Source organism: Xyrauchen texanus, chromosome 23 (assembly GCF_025860055.1).
Source record: "Xyrauchen texanus isolate HMW12.3.18 chromosome 23, RBS_HiC_50CHRs, whole genome shotgun sequence".
NCBI classification, from domain to species: domain Eukaryota; kingdom Metazoa; phylum Chordata; class Actinopteri; order Cypriniformes; family Catostomidae; genus Xyrauchen; species Xyrauchen texanus.
The window spans coordinates 19913026-19928515 of record NC_068298.1 but is presented as its reverse complement, the minus strand read 5'-3'; the positions used below and the strand labels follow the sequence as shown (position 1 = coordinate 19928515).

At 36.5% G+C, this 15490-nt stretch overlaps 1 protein-coding gene across 4 annotated transcripts in view; it reads right to left on the bottom strand.

Moving 5' to 3' along the window:
* Positions 1-15490, bottom strand: part of LOC127663515 (transcription factor COE1-A-like) — a 141970-nt gene that overhangs the window by 3242 nt on the left and 123238 nt on the right. Inside the window, exons 12-16 of one of the 4 annotated variants that reach the window (XM_052155120.1) lie at positions 9325-9390; positions 6912-7089; positions 5605-5784; positions 3896-4090; positions 2776-2847 (exon numbers count right to left, since the gene is read on the bottom strand). In XM_052155120.1, the coding sequence (XP_052011080.1) occupies positions 2777-2847; positions 3896-4090; positions 5605-5784; positions 6912-7089; positions 9325-9390 (690 nt within the window). In that variant the 3' untranslated portion in view covers position 2776. Of the gene's footprint in view, positions 1-2775; positions 2848-3895; positions 4091-5390; positions 5462-5604; positions 5785-6911; positions 7090-9324; positions 9391-15490 lie in introns of those variants that run through there. The other 3 variants (XM_052155121.1, XM_052155123.1, XM_052155122.1) reach the window with 3 other exon arrangements.

Below are 15490 nucleotides of genomic sequence, written 5' to 3'. Positions count from 1 at the left end.
TCTTCCGTGTTTAATTGGTGTCATTGTCAGGATAAATAGTGACTTGCTTTACAGGCTGTATATCAGTCTCCCCATCAGGGAGCCATTATATGAACAATTTATCAATCCAATTAGTGATAACACTATAGGACAACTTTGCAACACATTAGCTAATGCCTCTCTCCCATGAGGACAAAGCTCCATAGGTTCAGATGAGACAACCAAGAAATTCTTACAATCAAAGGATGGGACTATGGTTAAGTGAGTGCATTTACAACATGAATGTAGAGGACAGAATCGGTACACTGTAAAAAGTGGATCTGTGCATGTGTTCTCTTAAGGAGATATTTCTACCCCATCTGACCCTTTAAAATTACTTTCAGTGGTATAACCCAATTAAATCCAGTTGATGCAGTCATATTGAGTAATATTTTTAACTGAATAAATGAATAAAGCCAGTTAATTTGGATGTTACACAAAGTATTTTTATACTTTATTACAACAATAAATGAGAATGAGATTTTTGTTTCATGTTTCATTTTTGATTTGTATGTATTTGTTTTGTATATTAGCATGAGAATTTGGGGCAAAATTTGTAAACATTTAAAAAAATAATAATATCACAGCGATCGCAATGCAAAAAAAAAAAAAAAAAAAAAAAAAAAAATATATATATATATATAAAAATCCTAACAGTCTTAAAATATACTTTATTTTCCTTATTTAACATATATTTTATCTTATTTTTGCGGTGAAATGTGTCCTAGACAGTTTAGATTTTTATATTTGTGTACATGCTATCTGACTTAAGGTTAGTTAACTGACAAAAACCCTTGTATAATGCACTCCACAGCTACATTTAGTTTTTTAGTTTTTACATTGCAGGGCTTTGCTTGCATTTCTACGAGCAACAGTGTTTACTTCATGTGCCTAAGGGGACCGAACCACACATTTATATAGACGTCATTTCTACCAGACAAATTGCAAACAAACAGCAACACTAATAAAAGTGCACGCAGTGTATATACATTGTCTGACCCAAATTAACTTGCCTGCCAACATTTAAACAAAAATAGCTTTAGCTTAGATAAATAATTTTTGTTCCTCAAACATTAAACAACTGTACATTCAGTGCAGCATAGCTATCTGTTATATTCATTATTGGCCAAGAGAAAGGAACTCCCATGAGCACTGAACAGTGTCTCTCTCTCCATCCTTCCCCACCTTCAGCAGGCCAAATCACAGCACCAGATTTTACATATTGGCTTCATATTGATTTCCTCTATCTGGTCCCTCATCTCTAATTCCTGGGTTATTTCCTGAGTGTCTCTGGCACATTTGGAATGGAAAAAAATGAGTGGTGACCAGCAATCGGTCATCAGGTCAGAGTGCTGAGTGCATATCAACACAGGGAGGAAGCACTCCACACTCGCAGATAAGAGATGTCTGCCCCAAACACTCAATTACTTTTATGTTTTATGGCTTCTCTCAATGTGATGGCTAAATATTAAAGATTAGCATCCAGGGCCAAATGCTATGTAGAAAAAATATTTTAATTCAGGGGTGTATTACTGATAAAAGTGAACAGGCTTTGGGGTTATGAACAGTGTTAGGTAAGGTACTTAAAAAAGTAATCCACAACAAATGCCAAATTCCTTCTCTTATATTGTAATTAGATTACTTTTCTCAATGAATTCCACCTCCTTGTTGTTTCACGCATGTTGTACACTCAGCACCACACATTTCTCTCTAACAGTGACTCTTAAAGGTGCACACACCATTCAGCTGTCACAGAAACAAAAACAGATGTACAAACAGTATTTACAAAGACAAACATAATTCAGGTTTTAAATGTATTCTACATAATAATATATTTTTTAAATGTGTAATCCTCTTAATGTACTTAAAATGAATTACATTAATTAAAAGTCAGTAACTGTAATCTGATTACAAGAATTTAAAATGTAATGTGTTACAATAGTTTTTTTAAAACTTAGAAGTAATTATATTACTGTAACTAATTACTTGGTTATCGGATTACACCCAAGACTGGTTCTGAAGTCTGAGACATCTTATGAAAATAATAACTTTTTTTTTGTTCAGTTACAAATCGTACAAAAATGTACATGAACTTTCTTAGTATTTGGTACAGTTTGTCCCTCTTTTGCTTCAATAACAGCATGAACCTGAGCTGGCATGGACTTGACAGGTTTGTGCAGCATGATGATCTATGTTCTCCAAACTATATTTTTGAAAATGTTTCAAAGGACCATCTTGTGTGCTTCAACGGAATTAAGAAAATCTGAGCTTTTTAGCACATAGCATGATAAAAGACAAATTTGCTTATTAGATTAGTGACATAGAAAAAGTTCAGAATCTGAAATATTAATTTTACGTCATAATTCCAGATTTTCAATGAGGACTTGAATGTTTGACCACCATTGTATGTTTTCATTGATAAATAAGACAGGTTGTGCAGTTGTGTGTGTGTGTGTGTTTTTAGACGTTTATATTAGTGAATGGTAAGTCTTATGGTTAGTTAACTGACAACAGCCTGTGTACAATGCACTACACAGCCACAACCAAACCTGGAGAAGAGCTGACACAGGAAACAGGAAGTCAGTCAGGAAATGAAACACATATGGCATGCTCTTCGTGACACAAAGCAGCCCCCCAGTGACTGAGCAGAAGTGAGGAGTACGAGGGAGAGGACGCCCTGACAGTCATGCTGATGGATGGGACAATGGATAGAAAGACAGGATGATGAAGCAAGAGTGTGAGACAGGTGTAACGTACTTCAGGAGAAGGCCAGTCCCTGCAGGGAGCTGGCACTGGAGTACTTGCTGGAGTCCACAAAAGATTGATCTACTGGAAGCAGAGTGAGGGAGCAGGGAGAAGGGGAAGGAAGATGAAGGAAACAGAATGAGAGTTATTTTTTGAGTTAAGTGCAGAAAGAGGAACTGGGTCACAGAGCAGCAAACATAAAAACAGATTATTGCAAGTTAGGAAAAACCGACAGCTGTCAGTGTTAGACATTACACACTTGTACATTAGACACTTTAGAAATAGATAGAGACTTAACTCTGCAAAATCAAACAAGCAAAGAAATGGCACAAGTTACAGTGATTTTACCATGAATGTTGTATTTTAAAAGTAATCCACTACAAATAACTAATTACATATCTAAAATTGTAATCATATTACTTTACTAATCACTGCATTGGAAAAGTAATAATATTACTTTACTTTTAAGTTACTTTCTAAAACACTTCTTACAATGACTCGCACACCCTTTAGCTATCACTGAAATGCAAACAGAAGTATAATTTATATTATTTTAGAAATGTGTGTAACCCAAGTAATGTATTTGAAATTAAAACTTAACTGAAAGTCAGTTACTGTAATCTGATTACAAGAATTCATAATTTAGTGTATCAACCTACTTTTTACTAAAAAGTACATAGATTACACACAACATTATAAGAAAGAGGGGCTCTTACATCCTTTGCCATGGTAAAATCACTGTAATGCATGGACTCTCATGACTCTTACTGCTTTTTTACAATGGCAGAAACAGCAATATGATATGAGACACCAATGTTCAATAAACTATTCAATTTATTATTAATTATAATTGGAATAAACATGCTTCCCCAGAGTAAAACAGTTCATTATACTAACTGCAAGCTGTTTGTGGTTGCCAAACAATGTAGTAACTTGGCAATTTCATATTGAATGTATGGTTAAATGTGTGTGCTTTTCAACATTTTAAAACAACTTTAAATTTGTCTCAATCAATAAGAATTTAGAGTAGGAACTAGCCATTTTATTGGAACAATTTTACAAAGAATAAACAAAAAATAATAGCACCCTCTTGAAATTTACCAGGATGTATCATGCTTTACATTCTGCTAACCTTGGAGGCCATTGACATTGGCACTGGTGCAGGTGGGTGGCGGCGAAGCCTGGGGCCGCACAACAGGAGCAAAGGCGCTCTTCTGTTTAACTGCAGAAACCATGTTGGCCGGAGAGAAAGAGAAGATGCCAGAGGAACTACTGCAGTTGGAGGGAAGACTGGTGGAGGAGGCCATGGTGGGACTGGAAGGAACAACTGAAGGAAGGAAATGAGGATGGGTAAGGAGAGAGGATAGGCACAATCATAGCTCAAAGTCCTACAGTATATGGACAACAGAAAGGGATCAAACACAGATACTTGAGACACACCCATTATTTAATATGGCAATGGTAATGCTAATTAAACTATGACACCTACAGAACAAAAAAAGTCATTCTTCGTAATGGACTGTATATCTAAGTTGTCAATTTTGTATTGATTTATTTGGAAGAGGAATGTAACATTTTGGAACGTACTCTGTCCAGCATGTGATTTTTATAAACTATTATAAATTAGGTAACGGAAAAAAAATGCAATTACCTTATTAAAATGAACTGTCAAATTTACATAATTTTGCTATCTATGTTATCTTATATTTTTATTATTTTTTTGCATCAATCAGGAAAAATAAATCATAACCCAAACATTTTCATCATAATAATAACAATCACCATAAAATAACAATTATAATTTAAAAAATGATTTTATTTCAAAATATATTAATACACACACTAACACAGATTGTAAAATTATTCATTTTTAAAATTAGCCCCTGTTTTATATTCGACTGGATGTTTAAAACTCATGAGCTTCAAAGATCCTTGCTGAAGAACACAAGCGCTGGTTCCTCCCCTGCTCCATCTCCACCAGCTCTCCTTTTGTCTAATAAAACACTAAGAGAATTTCCCCCTCCAACGATTTTACAATTACTACTGTCGTATTTCAGCCGCACTTTTATATCCTGCTCTACCATTATTGTTGTTATTATTCTGCGCTTAAATTTTATGCCACTTTCCCAAGTAAATTCTCCTGATAGTGTCATAATCCATTTATGAAGGCCAAACCAATTAATGAAAACTGGAGCCCACAAAGGCCGCTCTCTTGCATTGATTGAAAGTGTCAGCATGGAGTCAGTGAGCCAGTTAAAATACTTGTTAACATCCCGGAATCAAAGTACCGAAGTTGAATTGCTTCTCCTGCAATTAGTTTATTGATTTAATTAAGACGCTTTAATTTAGAAGCCGCGCAAAAAGATTGGTGTTACACGAATGGCTAAGCATTATGGACAGGGTCTGATCATGGCTGAAAAAAAGGACAGGGTGGGATTTTATTTCTGCTCTTAAAGAAACAGACACAATAATAGCTGTTCTACTAACATATGTCTATAGCCAGCCTTAGTATTTCACCATTATCAAGCTGTTAGACTTTTCCAAACGTGAACAATCTGTAAGCTAATGCAATATACCAGTATTGGATTCATTTGGATAGTATTATACAATAAACCACAATTGCTCACCAATGCCGCTGTTGATTTGTCACTCAAAACTAGGTACCCTCAAGTGATCCATGATTCCTCATTGCCCAGATCTAGTCAGATTTATTGCAATGACAGTAATGCACTGATGAATGCTAGCCAGACTTGTGTTAGCCTTATAGTGTTAGCCAGACTTGTAAAAAAAAAACAGTTAGCGTGAAAAAATATAGAGAAAGACAAAGAGATCAGTACTTACTGGCATAAGGAGAGTTGGCAGCTGAGCCATTGAGGAAGTTGGGCGATCCTCCCAGTGTGGTCATGCCGGTGTTGCCGTATCCGTTCATACTGGTAGAGATGGTGCTGTAGCTACTTTGCTGGGGTGTCGAGCTGGGTACGTAACCGTGAGGGGATACACTGCTCGTGTTCCGATTAAAACCTGAAACAAATACACATATAGGCATGATAGGAGTCATACATGAAATATATAGTGAGAAATAAGAGAAAATAAATTAAAGGAATAGTTTACAAAAATAAGGTAATTCTATAATAATTTACACACATGTTGTCCATATTCCAAGTATTCTAAAGCTGTACAATAGCTTTGTGTAACAAACAGAAAGAATTGTAGCTGTCATTTAAATTGTAGTTCTCAAATCAAATGTGATTCCATTAGATGCAATGCAATTTGGAGTACCGGTAATATGGAATTACAGTAAAGTACATGACACTTTCATGTTGCTTTTTTGTCATTATAGAGATTGACAGCCATATTCAATTTAATATATTATTTATTTAATTATATTCCTCAAAAATTCACTTTTTTGTTCTACATCAGAAAGATAATGGAACAACATGAAGGTGTGAAAATTATGACAATTTTCATTTTTGAGTGAACTATTCCCTTAAGGAACCAATATAAATTTTGAAAAACAAATACAGAGTTATCACAGGGTCTGTGTATTGCATCTTAATTAATGAATCAGACAAACATTATCTTCCCAAAACACTATTTCTAGAAAAGTATGCAAGAAGATGAGTGGGTCAGTAGCATATGGAGGCAGAGAAGAGGCAAAAAGGACAGGGGGAGGATATGGACTATAAATACACATCAGGACATTAAACGCTGACGTGGGTAAAAGCAGCAGGAAGTTCTCGCTCCAGGAGTCCCCGCTGTCTGGTACAAAGGCAGAGCACATCTCAGCTCTGCTTACTATTCATTCTCCCTTTCATCAGGCCACTGATAGATTACTGCTGACTTAACACAAATCATTCACTGTCACAGAGGCCAAGTAATGCTGAGGTAAAGGAACCTGGTGGTTCAGGGAGCATTGCTGAAAGCTTGTATCTGTCTGTATGCTGTCTATCTCTGTCGTTTTCAACCACTTCCCACTCCCTTTGCATCTTTCTTTCTCTCTATTATGCACTCCATTTCTCTCTGTCTCTCTCTCTCTCTCTCTCTCTCTCTCTCTCTCTCGCACGCAAGCACACAGGAATTTTTTAATCAATCATAACAGCCAAAGAGTTATCTCAGTAATTCTGTAATTCCCCAAATATTCTGCTCACCCTGATTGGCTGCTTGTGTGGACTCTGACACATTGACTGCAAGCTGGCTGTGGAAAGAGTTGACTCCCATCATGCCAGCATGGACTGAGCTGTTGGCCAAACCTTGCAACTGGTTGTGACTCCGTGGGACATTGTAGAGCGCCTCTGCGATATCTGCTGCTCTTTTCAGAATTATCTCCTGTTAAGTTCAAAACAAAACAGGTTAAAGAGAGCCAATGTCCATTTTTTTAACAACTCTAGTAAGGAAATAAGTGCAAAGCAATGAAGAAATAGGATAACGAGGGAAATAAAAAAATAAGGCTCATTTAATGGGGCATAGATTTATGTGAACCAAGACATGAGCTTTAATGTGGCTTTGTGATGATACTAAAAAAATTACCTCTTGGACTCTACGGTGCTGTAAACAATAAATTGTCACTCTCCTTTAAATTGTTACATAAATAAGAGCTGTAAATAATACCATGTAAAACATCTATCAGAAGGATAGATGAGGATTTTTGGTATTATTACAAGATGATATATGATCTTATTATTTACCCAATAAAAATACATTGCAAATCATATACCGTGTATAAAACAAATAATATATACTAATATACTACAGTATAACACTACATAACGGTAACGATAATACAGTATACAGTAAAACATTAGGCAACATAAAATATCTAAAATAAAAGATATAAAACAAATTGATATATCTTTGAAAATGTATTAATTTTATATCTACACCTTGTTATTTTGTATTTTAATTGAATGTGGAAAAAGATACCTACACACTGGAAACCTATACCATCTACGTATAAGAGGGTTGTATGTAGAACAGAGATGGACACTCAATTCTGAGACTTGGACTTAAGTCGCACTTAAGTCCCATGAAAAACTGGCTTGAGACTTGACTTAGACTTGCGAGTAATTGAGACTTGAGAATTGACTTGGACTCCAAATTAGAGACTTGTGCACAGCACTTGTCTACAATGAAAAATATATTTTGTGAATATATGACACTGCTTTGCTAAAAGAAATTCTCCCATGCTCTATTTGTCACTTTTATTTCCTATATTAAATTAATTGTCCTGCAACAGGGTTTATGAAATTAACCTGTAACCAAAAAGTATTAGAGACTTGACCTGGAACAAAACACTAACACTTAAGACTTGACTTAGATTTGGCATTGAAAGACTTGAGACTTCACTGGGACTCTGCATCAGAGACTTGTGAACACGTCTGATGTAGAGTTTGAGTTGCCAGGTAACACACCTCTTCAAAGACGATCATATGAATCTTATGATCAGTAAGCGAGCACATCAATGCACTGTTAACAAGATCCACGAGAATTAGATACATTGAACATTTTGAAGAGATCCAGTCCAACAAGAGCACAACATCAGTTGGGGGGACTGCACATTTTGGTGAGACAGGAATCTGATCATAATTCACCCTCATAAAGATGACAGGACCGTGTGAAGGTTGGTGGGGATAGGGGGCTCCTGAGAGGGAGCTCTTTTAGTGGGTTGATGACTGAAGTCATGCTCCATCCACTGCCCAGCCTAAATAATTCAGCACCATTGCACTCCTGCTCTGCTCTGCAATCAATGAGCATATGCCCTCACTCGCAGTTCATAACTGATCTCACATTGAAGATGCCCTTGTGGTTTTTCTAGCCAATGAGAGAGAGAGAGAGCTTTGAAGAATTATGTTTGGGGATTGATGTTGAGGAAATAAGTTAGGGGGATATTAGAGAATGACACAACCCCTTTAAAGCTCTGAAATCTTCTTCTGTCTGAATAATTTGTACCTATTATTTTTAAGTTCTTGCAGATGATTTCTGAAAATCCCAATGCATTTTTAATGCATATTTTCTCCATGCACCACATACAGTATAGCGACATTGTCACATTATCTCACTAGTATGTTGCCCTTTGCTATTGTCTAAAGTGCAATGTACTGCTTTGTTTTGTTATTTTGAAGATTTTTACCGTGGCTTGCAAAGTAAAATTGATCTGTCACATTTATTGGTTATGTTTGTTGTAAATATCACTTGAATTCAATTACACTGTAAAAATGATTCTTGTTAACCAAAAATGTGCTTCATGTGGTAATTTACCAGGTTTTATTCAATTTAAAAAAGTATTTTTTTCAACCTGACAAATTAAGTTATACCCCAATAAAAAAAAAATAATAATATAAAATTAAGTAGGAATAAACTGAGGTAACAATTGCAGGAACAATTGCTTTTTTTCCAAGCATAAATTAATAAAAATAAAAAAACTCTGAAATGACCTTTGTTTCCTAATCTATATTTTAATAATTTATTTGCACCGATCTGACACCACATTTTTCTTTCATTTCTTCAGTGTGCACAATGTGTCAATGTTTACGGATGGCTGTCCAGTTTGTATCTGAATCTCACCTGATTATTGTGTGGCATCCCATATAGAGCTTCCACCAGGTCTGCTGCCCTCTTCAAAATCACCTCCTATTGGAGAAAATAGGTAGCACTTTAGCTTTACGTCTGTCACAATTTGTCAATACCACAAATGTTAACAAACTCCTCTTTAGTGAACACTTTTGAGTCAATTAATTAACTCAATGTATTCAATTTTCAAGTCTGTTTGGGTACTTGGTGGGCAGTTTTCGCCCAAAGCAACTTACAGCACACTTAATACAGGGACCGTCCCCTTAGACCAATCTCCAGTTAAGTGCCTTGCTAAAGGGCACAGTGCTAACAGGGGATTGCAGAAACTATTGCAGTTCATAGATCGCCCCTGTCAAGGTCCTAATATGTGACCTTTGGGGTTGCTAGCCAAAAGAGTAAACCACAACTCCATTACACTAGCATTTGTGGGTGTTTTACAACACACCTTTAGCCACACAAGAGCCACTGTAATTGATCAAGTTCTTGCTACGAATAATACAGTCACCTATTCCATGTATAATGCATGAAAACAAACACATTTAAAATGAATACAAACATGTTTGTACATGCAAACGACTGTTCCGCATACGTGGACTAAAATAACAACATTTTCCCTCCGGGTAATCAAATTTCACTTCCAAAACAGAAAACCTATTTATTACTATCCCTTTCACACATTAAACATTTATTTACACTGTTCTTTACTCTGTGTATTCATTCTTGCTTCTAACCCTTCTTCACTTTTTTTTTCAAACCCTGAAGCTCCAGCAGAACCCTATTTAAAAGTTAATGTGGTGGTGCTGAGGAAATAAGCTCATGGTGCGACAACCAGAAAATTGTTCTCACCCTCGGTGTGTAACCCTTACTGTGAACAAGCCCTGGAGCATGTGTGCCTGCCTGCCAGCCGACATATTGCCTTTCAATCAGCCCTCTAAACCTCCCCTCGGTGGCCCCAGATGCAACACACAGACATGAACATGATGAGGGGGTCAGCAAAGCAAAAAAGATTTTTAGTGTGCTGTCTGAGGTACTAAATTCCCTCAATAATGGGCTATCTGGCACAGCGTTAACCCCTCGTTAGGGGTGCTTTGCAGGGGAGGTGCTCATCTCTGTTTGCTGAGACTTGGGCCGGGTGATTGAGAGACGCGTGGGAGCCTGGGGAGGACTAAAGTGGTGCTTTAGTATGGATGTGTGACTCCAGCGGGCTCTCTTCTCCTTTAAACTCTCTCGGAGGTGGTTCTCTGTTGGATGGAGGAAATACATAAGGGATGGGAAGCATTAGTCCATGACTGGGTCCCCTGCTGTACCGGCACTGTGTCATTTATTCAGTGTAGCTCTTTATGCACCTCATACACTTTCTCTCCTGTTTTTCTCCCTCTCTCTCTCCATTGTTGCTAGGTACCATTCCTTCCTATCAATATCCTGTCATTACAATATTGGTGGGTGGGGGAGAAGGTGGAGAGATATGTTGAGAGGGCATATCCAATAAGGAAGGGGCCAAATGTTTGTCCAGATAAACAAATAAATGCTATTAGTAGGGGCCGTGTGTTGTGGCCTTGTGTCTGGAAGCAGACCCCATTTCCTGGGTGAGTTGCAGGACTTCCAGTAATGGCTAAGCAGGGAGCCAGGAGCGGTAAACAGGAAAGAAACCTGATCTGGAAAGTGCATATCTGTATAGCTGTCTATCAGTCAGAAGCATCATAACCTGGACCCTACCCCCCCCCCCATATGTATAATTATATATATATATATAATTATACGTGGAATAATAAAAAATATATAATAATAATACATTAAATTCATTAAAATATGTAGTTAGGAACAATCATTGGATTGAATTTATGTTACCATTGTGCTGTGTTAAAAAGCCTGTGTAGCTATTTTTTGTAAGGATTCTCTTTGAACTATTATTATTATTTTATTTCTGTCATGATGAAATCATAAATGTTCTAATCAAAATATATAAATAAATGAATTCATGAATAAATAAATATATCAAAAATGGAGGGTAGATATTGCCCAAAAAAATAGTAAAAGAATTGTGAATTTAATTGCTAAGGAACCGGAATTGTTAAGAAGAATTGGAATCTGAACCAGAATTGTTAAACTCCTCACGATTTCAGTATAGCTAAATCCACAACAGCCATGAGCTATGAGGACACAATCCCTGCTTCAACCAATTTCGAGCATCCCTTTAGCTAAGACAGGTGTTTTTCAGATTTGTTTTCCATCAGTGTGAAAGCTGAGATGTAAATACATGTTCATAATACATACAGAAGCTCATATACTGTAAATATGAATGAGTGTGCCACCAAATAACCCTAGGCATTGCGTTTTGAAGATATATAATATCAAATAGCCACAGAGCAGCACAGCCCAGCACCATTAGGCCAGCCTCCACATTAATGTGCTTCGGACATTGAATCTGTTCCTGTGTGTAAATTATGGTGGCTGGTAATATGATATACATTCATTAGGAAGGGGACTGCAGAAAAAATGAAATAAGGCCCAGGTCACATGTGGAATGTTAAGGCAATGGCGTCTGCAAATTTACAAGGAGGCCAGGCCTGTGAAAAGATGACAAATTTATTCCTGTGCTTGTTCATTTGCAATTTTACCATCTCCTAATGTTCTATTAGAGCAGTAATACCAGCGGGGTCACCATCGTCGCTCATGCGGAAAAGCAACAGAGTGATGATGTCATACTTCCTGCTCTGCTCCCATGATCTGCTGGTCTTGTGCAGGTTCTGATTTTATTAGCTCAGAGGTCCCTCACAAGGAGGGCTGGGTTGTCACAAACTAATTTATATACAGTGGGGTTCAAAAGTCCAGAGTTCATTTGTGAAAATGCTTCTATTTAGTATTTTTCTAATTTGATAGTTAACATATTTTAATAAATGACCAATTATATCATCAGCATAACAATATGAGTGAATAAAAGTTACAAGAATGTCAGAATATCTCAGTGTTCTGTATTCCCCCCTTTTGCTTTAATGACAGCATGCACTCAAGCTGGCAGGGACAACACAAGTTTTTAGATGATCCATGTTATCCCAGCATGATTTGAGAATGATCCAAAAAGCATTGAAACTGATCTTTCAAGTTAACATGTTACAAAATTACTTATTTTATTAGTCCCCAAGAAAACGGATGGAATCTTAAATATTTCTGATTAATTTTATGAGATGTTTTCTGTGGTTAAATTATTATTTTTTAATCCAAAAATGTTTTTAATGTTATTTCCATATTTAAATTTGATATGGACTTTTGATAAGCACTACATAGGCTATTCTCAGTCTACAGTGTGTCAGAATTGGTACACATTACACATGTCCCAAAAATACAGAATACAGACACTTTAACACATTTAACATGTATTTGCAGTTTGTAAATATACAAATTATTAGAATGGAACTACGCACAGTCAAAGTGGGCTGTACACATAATCTGTGAAAGCTAACCTCATAGACTCATATGCCTCTGTCTGTCTGCAATAAATGTAAATTCCTGGATCAAAGTGACCACACCTGTGTGTAATGTCATGCTTCTTATACCCACCAAGGCTTCAATCCATTATTATGAATGAGGGCTCTCATATATCGGGCTGTGTTATAATGGGGTGTTATAATGCAAGACAATATGACATATCTTATCTACATGGTGTACTTCAGAAAATAAGAAAATATTGCTGTTCAGTCAAAGATTGGGCAATTTTTAAGGTTTATCACACAGAAGACTTGTTAATCATTTTTGCGTGAGGTACATTTGCAATTTATGCAAGAATGCATTGACAATATCTGACCATCGCATTGGCCAGAGATGAGTGAAGTAGAGCAGAATGTCCATTCCATGTGTATGAGCACAACTGATGCTCGGATCTTTGACTTTAGCATATTTTAGTTTGCTCACTCAGTCGCTCTATCAAATATATTGCTTAACTCAATAGCTTATCTTCCATGCTTATATTATGAAAAATCAAAAATTCTTAGTCTCCCTCCCCAACATCTTGCTCCTTCCCCATGTCTTCCATCTATCAATATCTGCCCATCATAAATATCAGTCACTGTGCTCTTTAACTAATTTGCCTTCTTTGCATAATTCATATTTTCTCTGGGGCTCAAAGGTTATTCTCTGAAAGTCAATAACAGACGGTCTGACCATGTCTCCACAGTAAGATTGCAGCCACCAAAATTTGCAAATAAACTAAGCACTAAGCACTAGTTCCTACTCAATGACCCAAGTACTTTTAGGCAAGTTTCAGTGGAGTATCTAGATAAACACATGTGCTGGTCAATTTTAAGAAACAGAACACTATTCAGAGGGCATATGGATTCCCCAAAGCAATGGATAAAGAGCATACTGCTCTGTTACCCAGAGGTAAGAGCCTTTTCCTGGAAGCAGAGATTGAATTGTGGACCCTGTGGAGGAAGCCAAGGTGGGATCAGGTGGACGTGAAGTGACAGGGAAAATGTGAGAAACAAACGCTGACAGAGGAGATGGAGAGAGACCAAACACGGCTGCAGTCTGGATGTGCTGAAAACAGGCCAGGTGCATTGAGAGATGCCATTTCCTATGCCTCTGGAGCTCACTGAGCAATTAGGAGCTTTTGCTTCAATTAATCCTCTTGGACAAAATATAAATCTGCCTTTCTTTACATTTTTGGCCACTCAGTTGATTAACATTGGTCAGATAATAAAACAAAACATTTATTTTGCTCAAGATTATCAAATTCACACTTGGGTCATGTACGAAATGTGGGTTTGTTGTCAAATATCATAATTATCACTTATGAACCAGCACACAAACAAAAAGCTTGTTACTGTCAGAGACATGGTCTGGTAGGCAGTACAATATGCTTTGACATTTTGCAAAATTGTTTTGTTTCAAGGAACAAAATCCAAAATATAAATAGTTTATGGTATATGTACCATATAGTCACTGTACAATGAAAAACACATATCTTTTTGACTTTTGAACAAAGATGGAATGTGCCAAATGACCTCTTCCTGCTGTTTGACTTGTGCATTGAAATAACCAATGAAAATATGTTTAATCAGGCCATCCGTTTAACAAGTACCTCCATTGGCCTTGAGAAGTGTCCATCAAAACCGCTTATGTCCTGCCCTTATGTTTTGAAGAGCGTCAACTAATTTACCTCATCTGTCCAGCTGAAGTGTAGTGAAGATATTGCCTACATCCCTCTGGCTCTGTGATTTCCCTGACAACCAAAGCCATTCATGCATGCACAATGTCAAGTGGCTTTAAAAAGTAGACGATATCAGCCATATACGTTTGCCAGGTTTCCATCTATGCAAAACTGTGAGTGAAAGCTAATTCTGAATTTACGGATAGACCCGGAAAATGTGTCTCGAAACTGAAATGTCCACTCAACAACTGGACTAGAATCCCTAGTCATAAAACTGATTTAGATCTAAAAAAGTAAGTGAAAGCACAAATATATCCATAAATAAATTCTCTAGCAATCGATAACTTACCAACTGAGTTCTGGGAACACAAACAGTCAGACTCAAGTCTGTTCCTGAACATGCACCATTAGAACTCATGCTAAGAACACTGTCTATTTCCACGTTCTATAACAAAAATCCAAATTAATGTATCCAAAAAGTCAAATTAAAGTATCGAACAGTTTACTAACAGATGTGCAATGATAGAATTCTAATTATGGTGCTAAAGGTGACTAATTATGGTATTTCCGATTCATTTTGTAAGACTGTTTATGAGAAAAAGCCTTTTTCCATGCTTCCATGATATCTGTGACAATATACTGTATATATGTATGCATGTATAGTAGGTGAGTGTGTTTGTTAGATAGGTTATTCCAAGTATTTTTGGAGAACTTACCACAGTTATATGCATATATGTTGTCTTAATTGCTTCTGTTGCTGGACTCCTTGCTCTACTTCTATTCTATTCTAATTGCAAAAGGAATGTTAGGAAATCTAAAATGGATATTTCCTGTTAACACAAAAGCAGAAGGTGAAACATAACCACCTTGAGACTAATGTTTTTTAACACTTTTGCACAGTACTGTATATAAACTTTGGCAGCAACCAAAAACATTATAAATGAGCTTTGAAGATTATTTTATAATTTATTTGAGTCTGATTAAAGGGGCTACATGTAAAATAAAACAGCTATA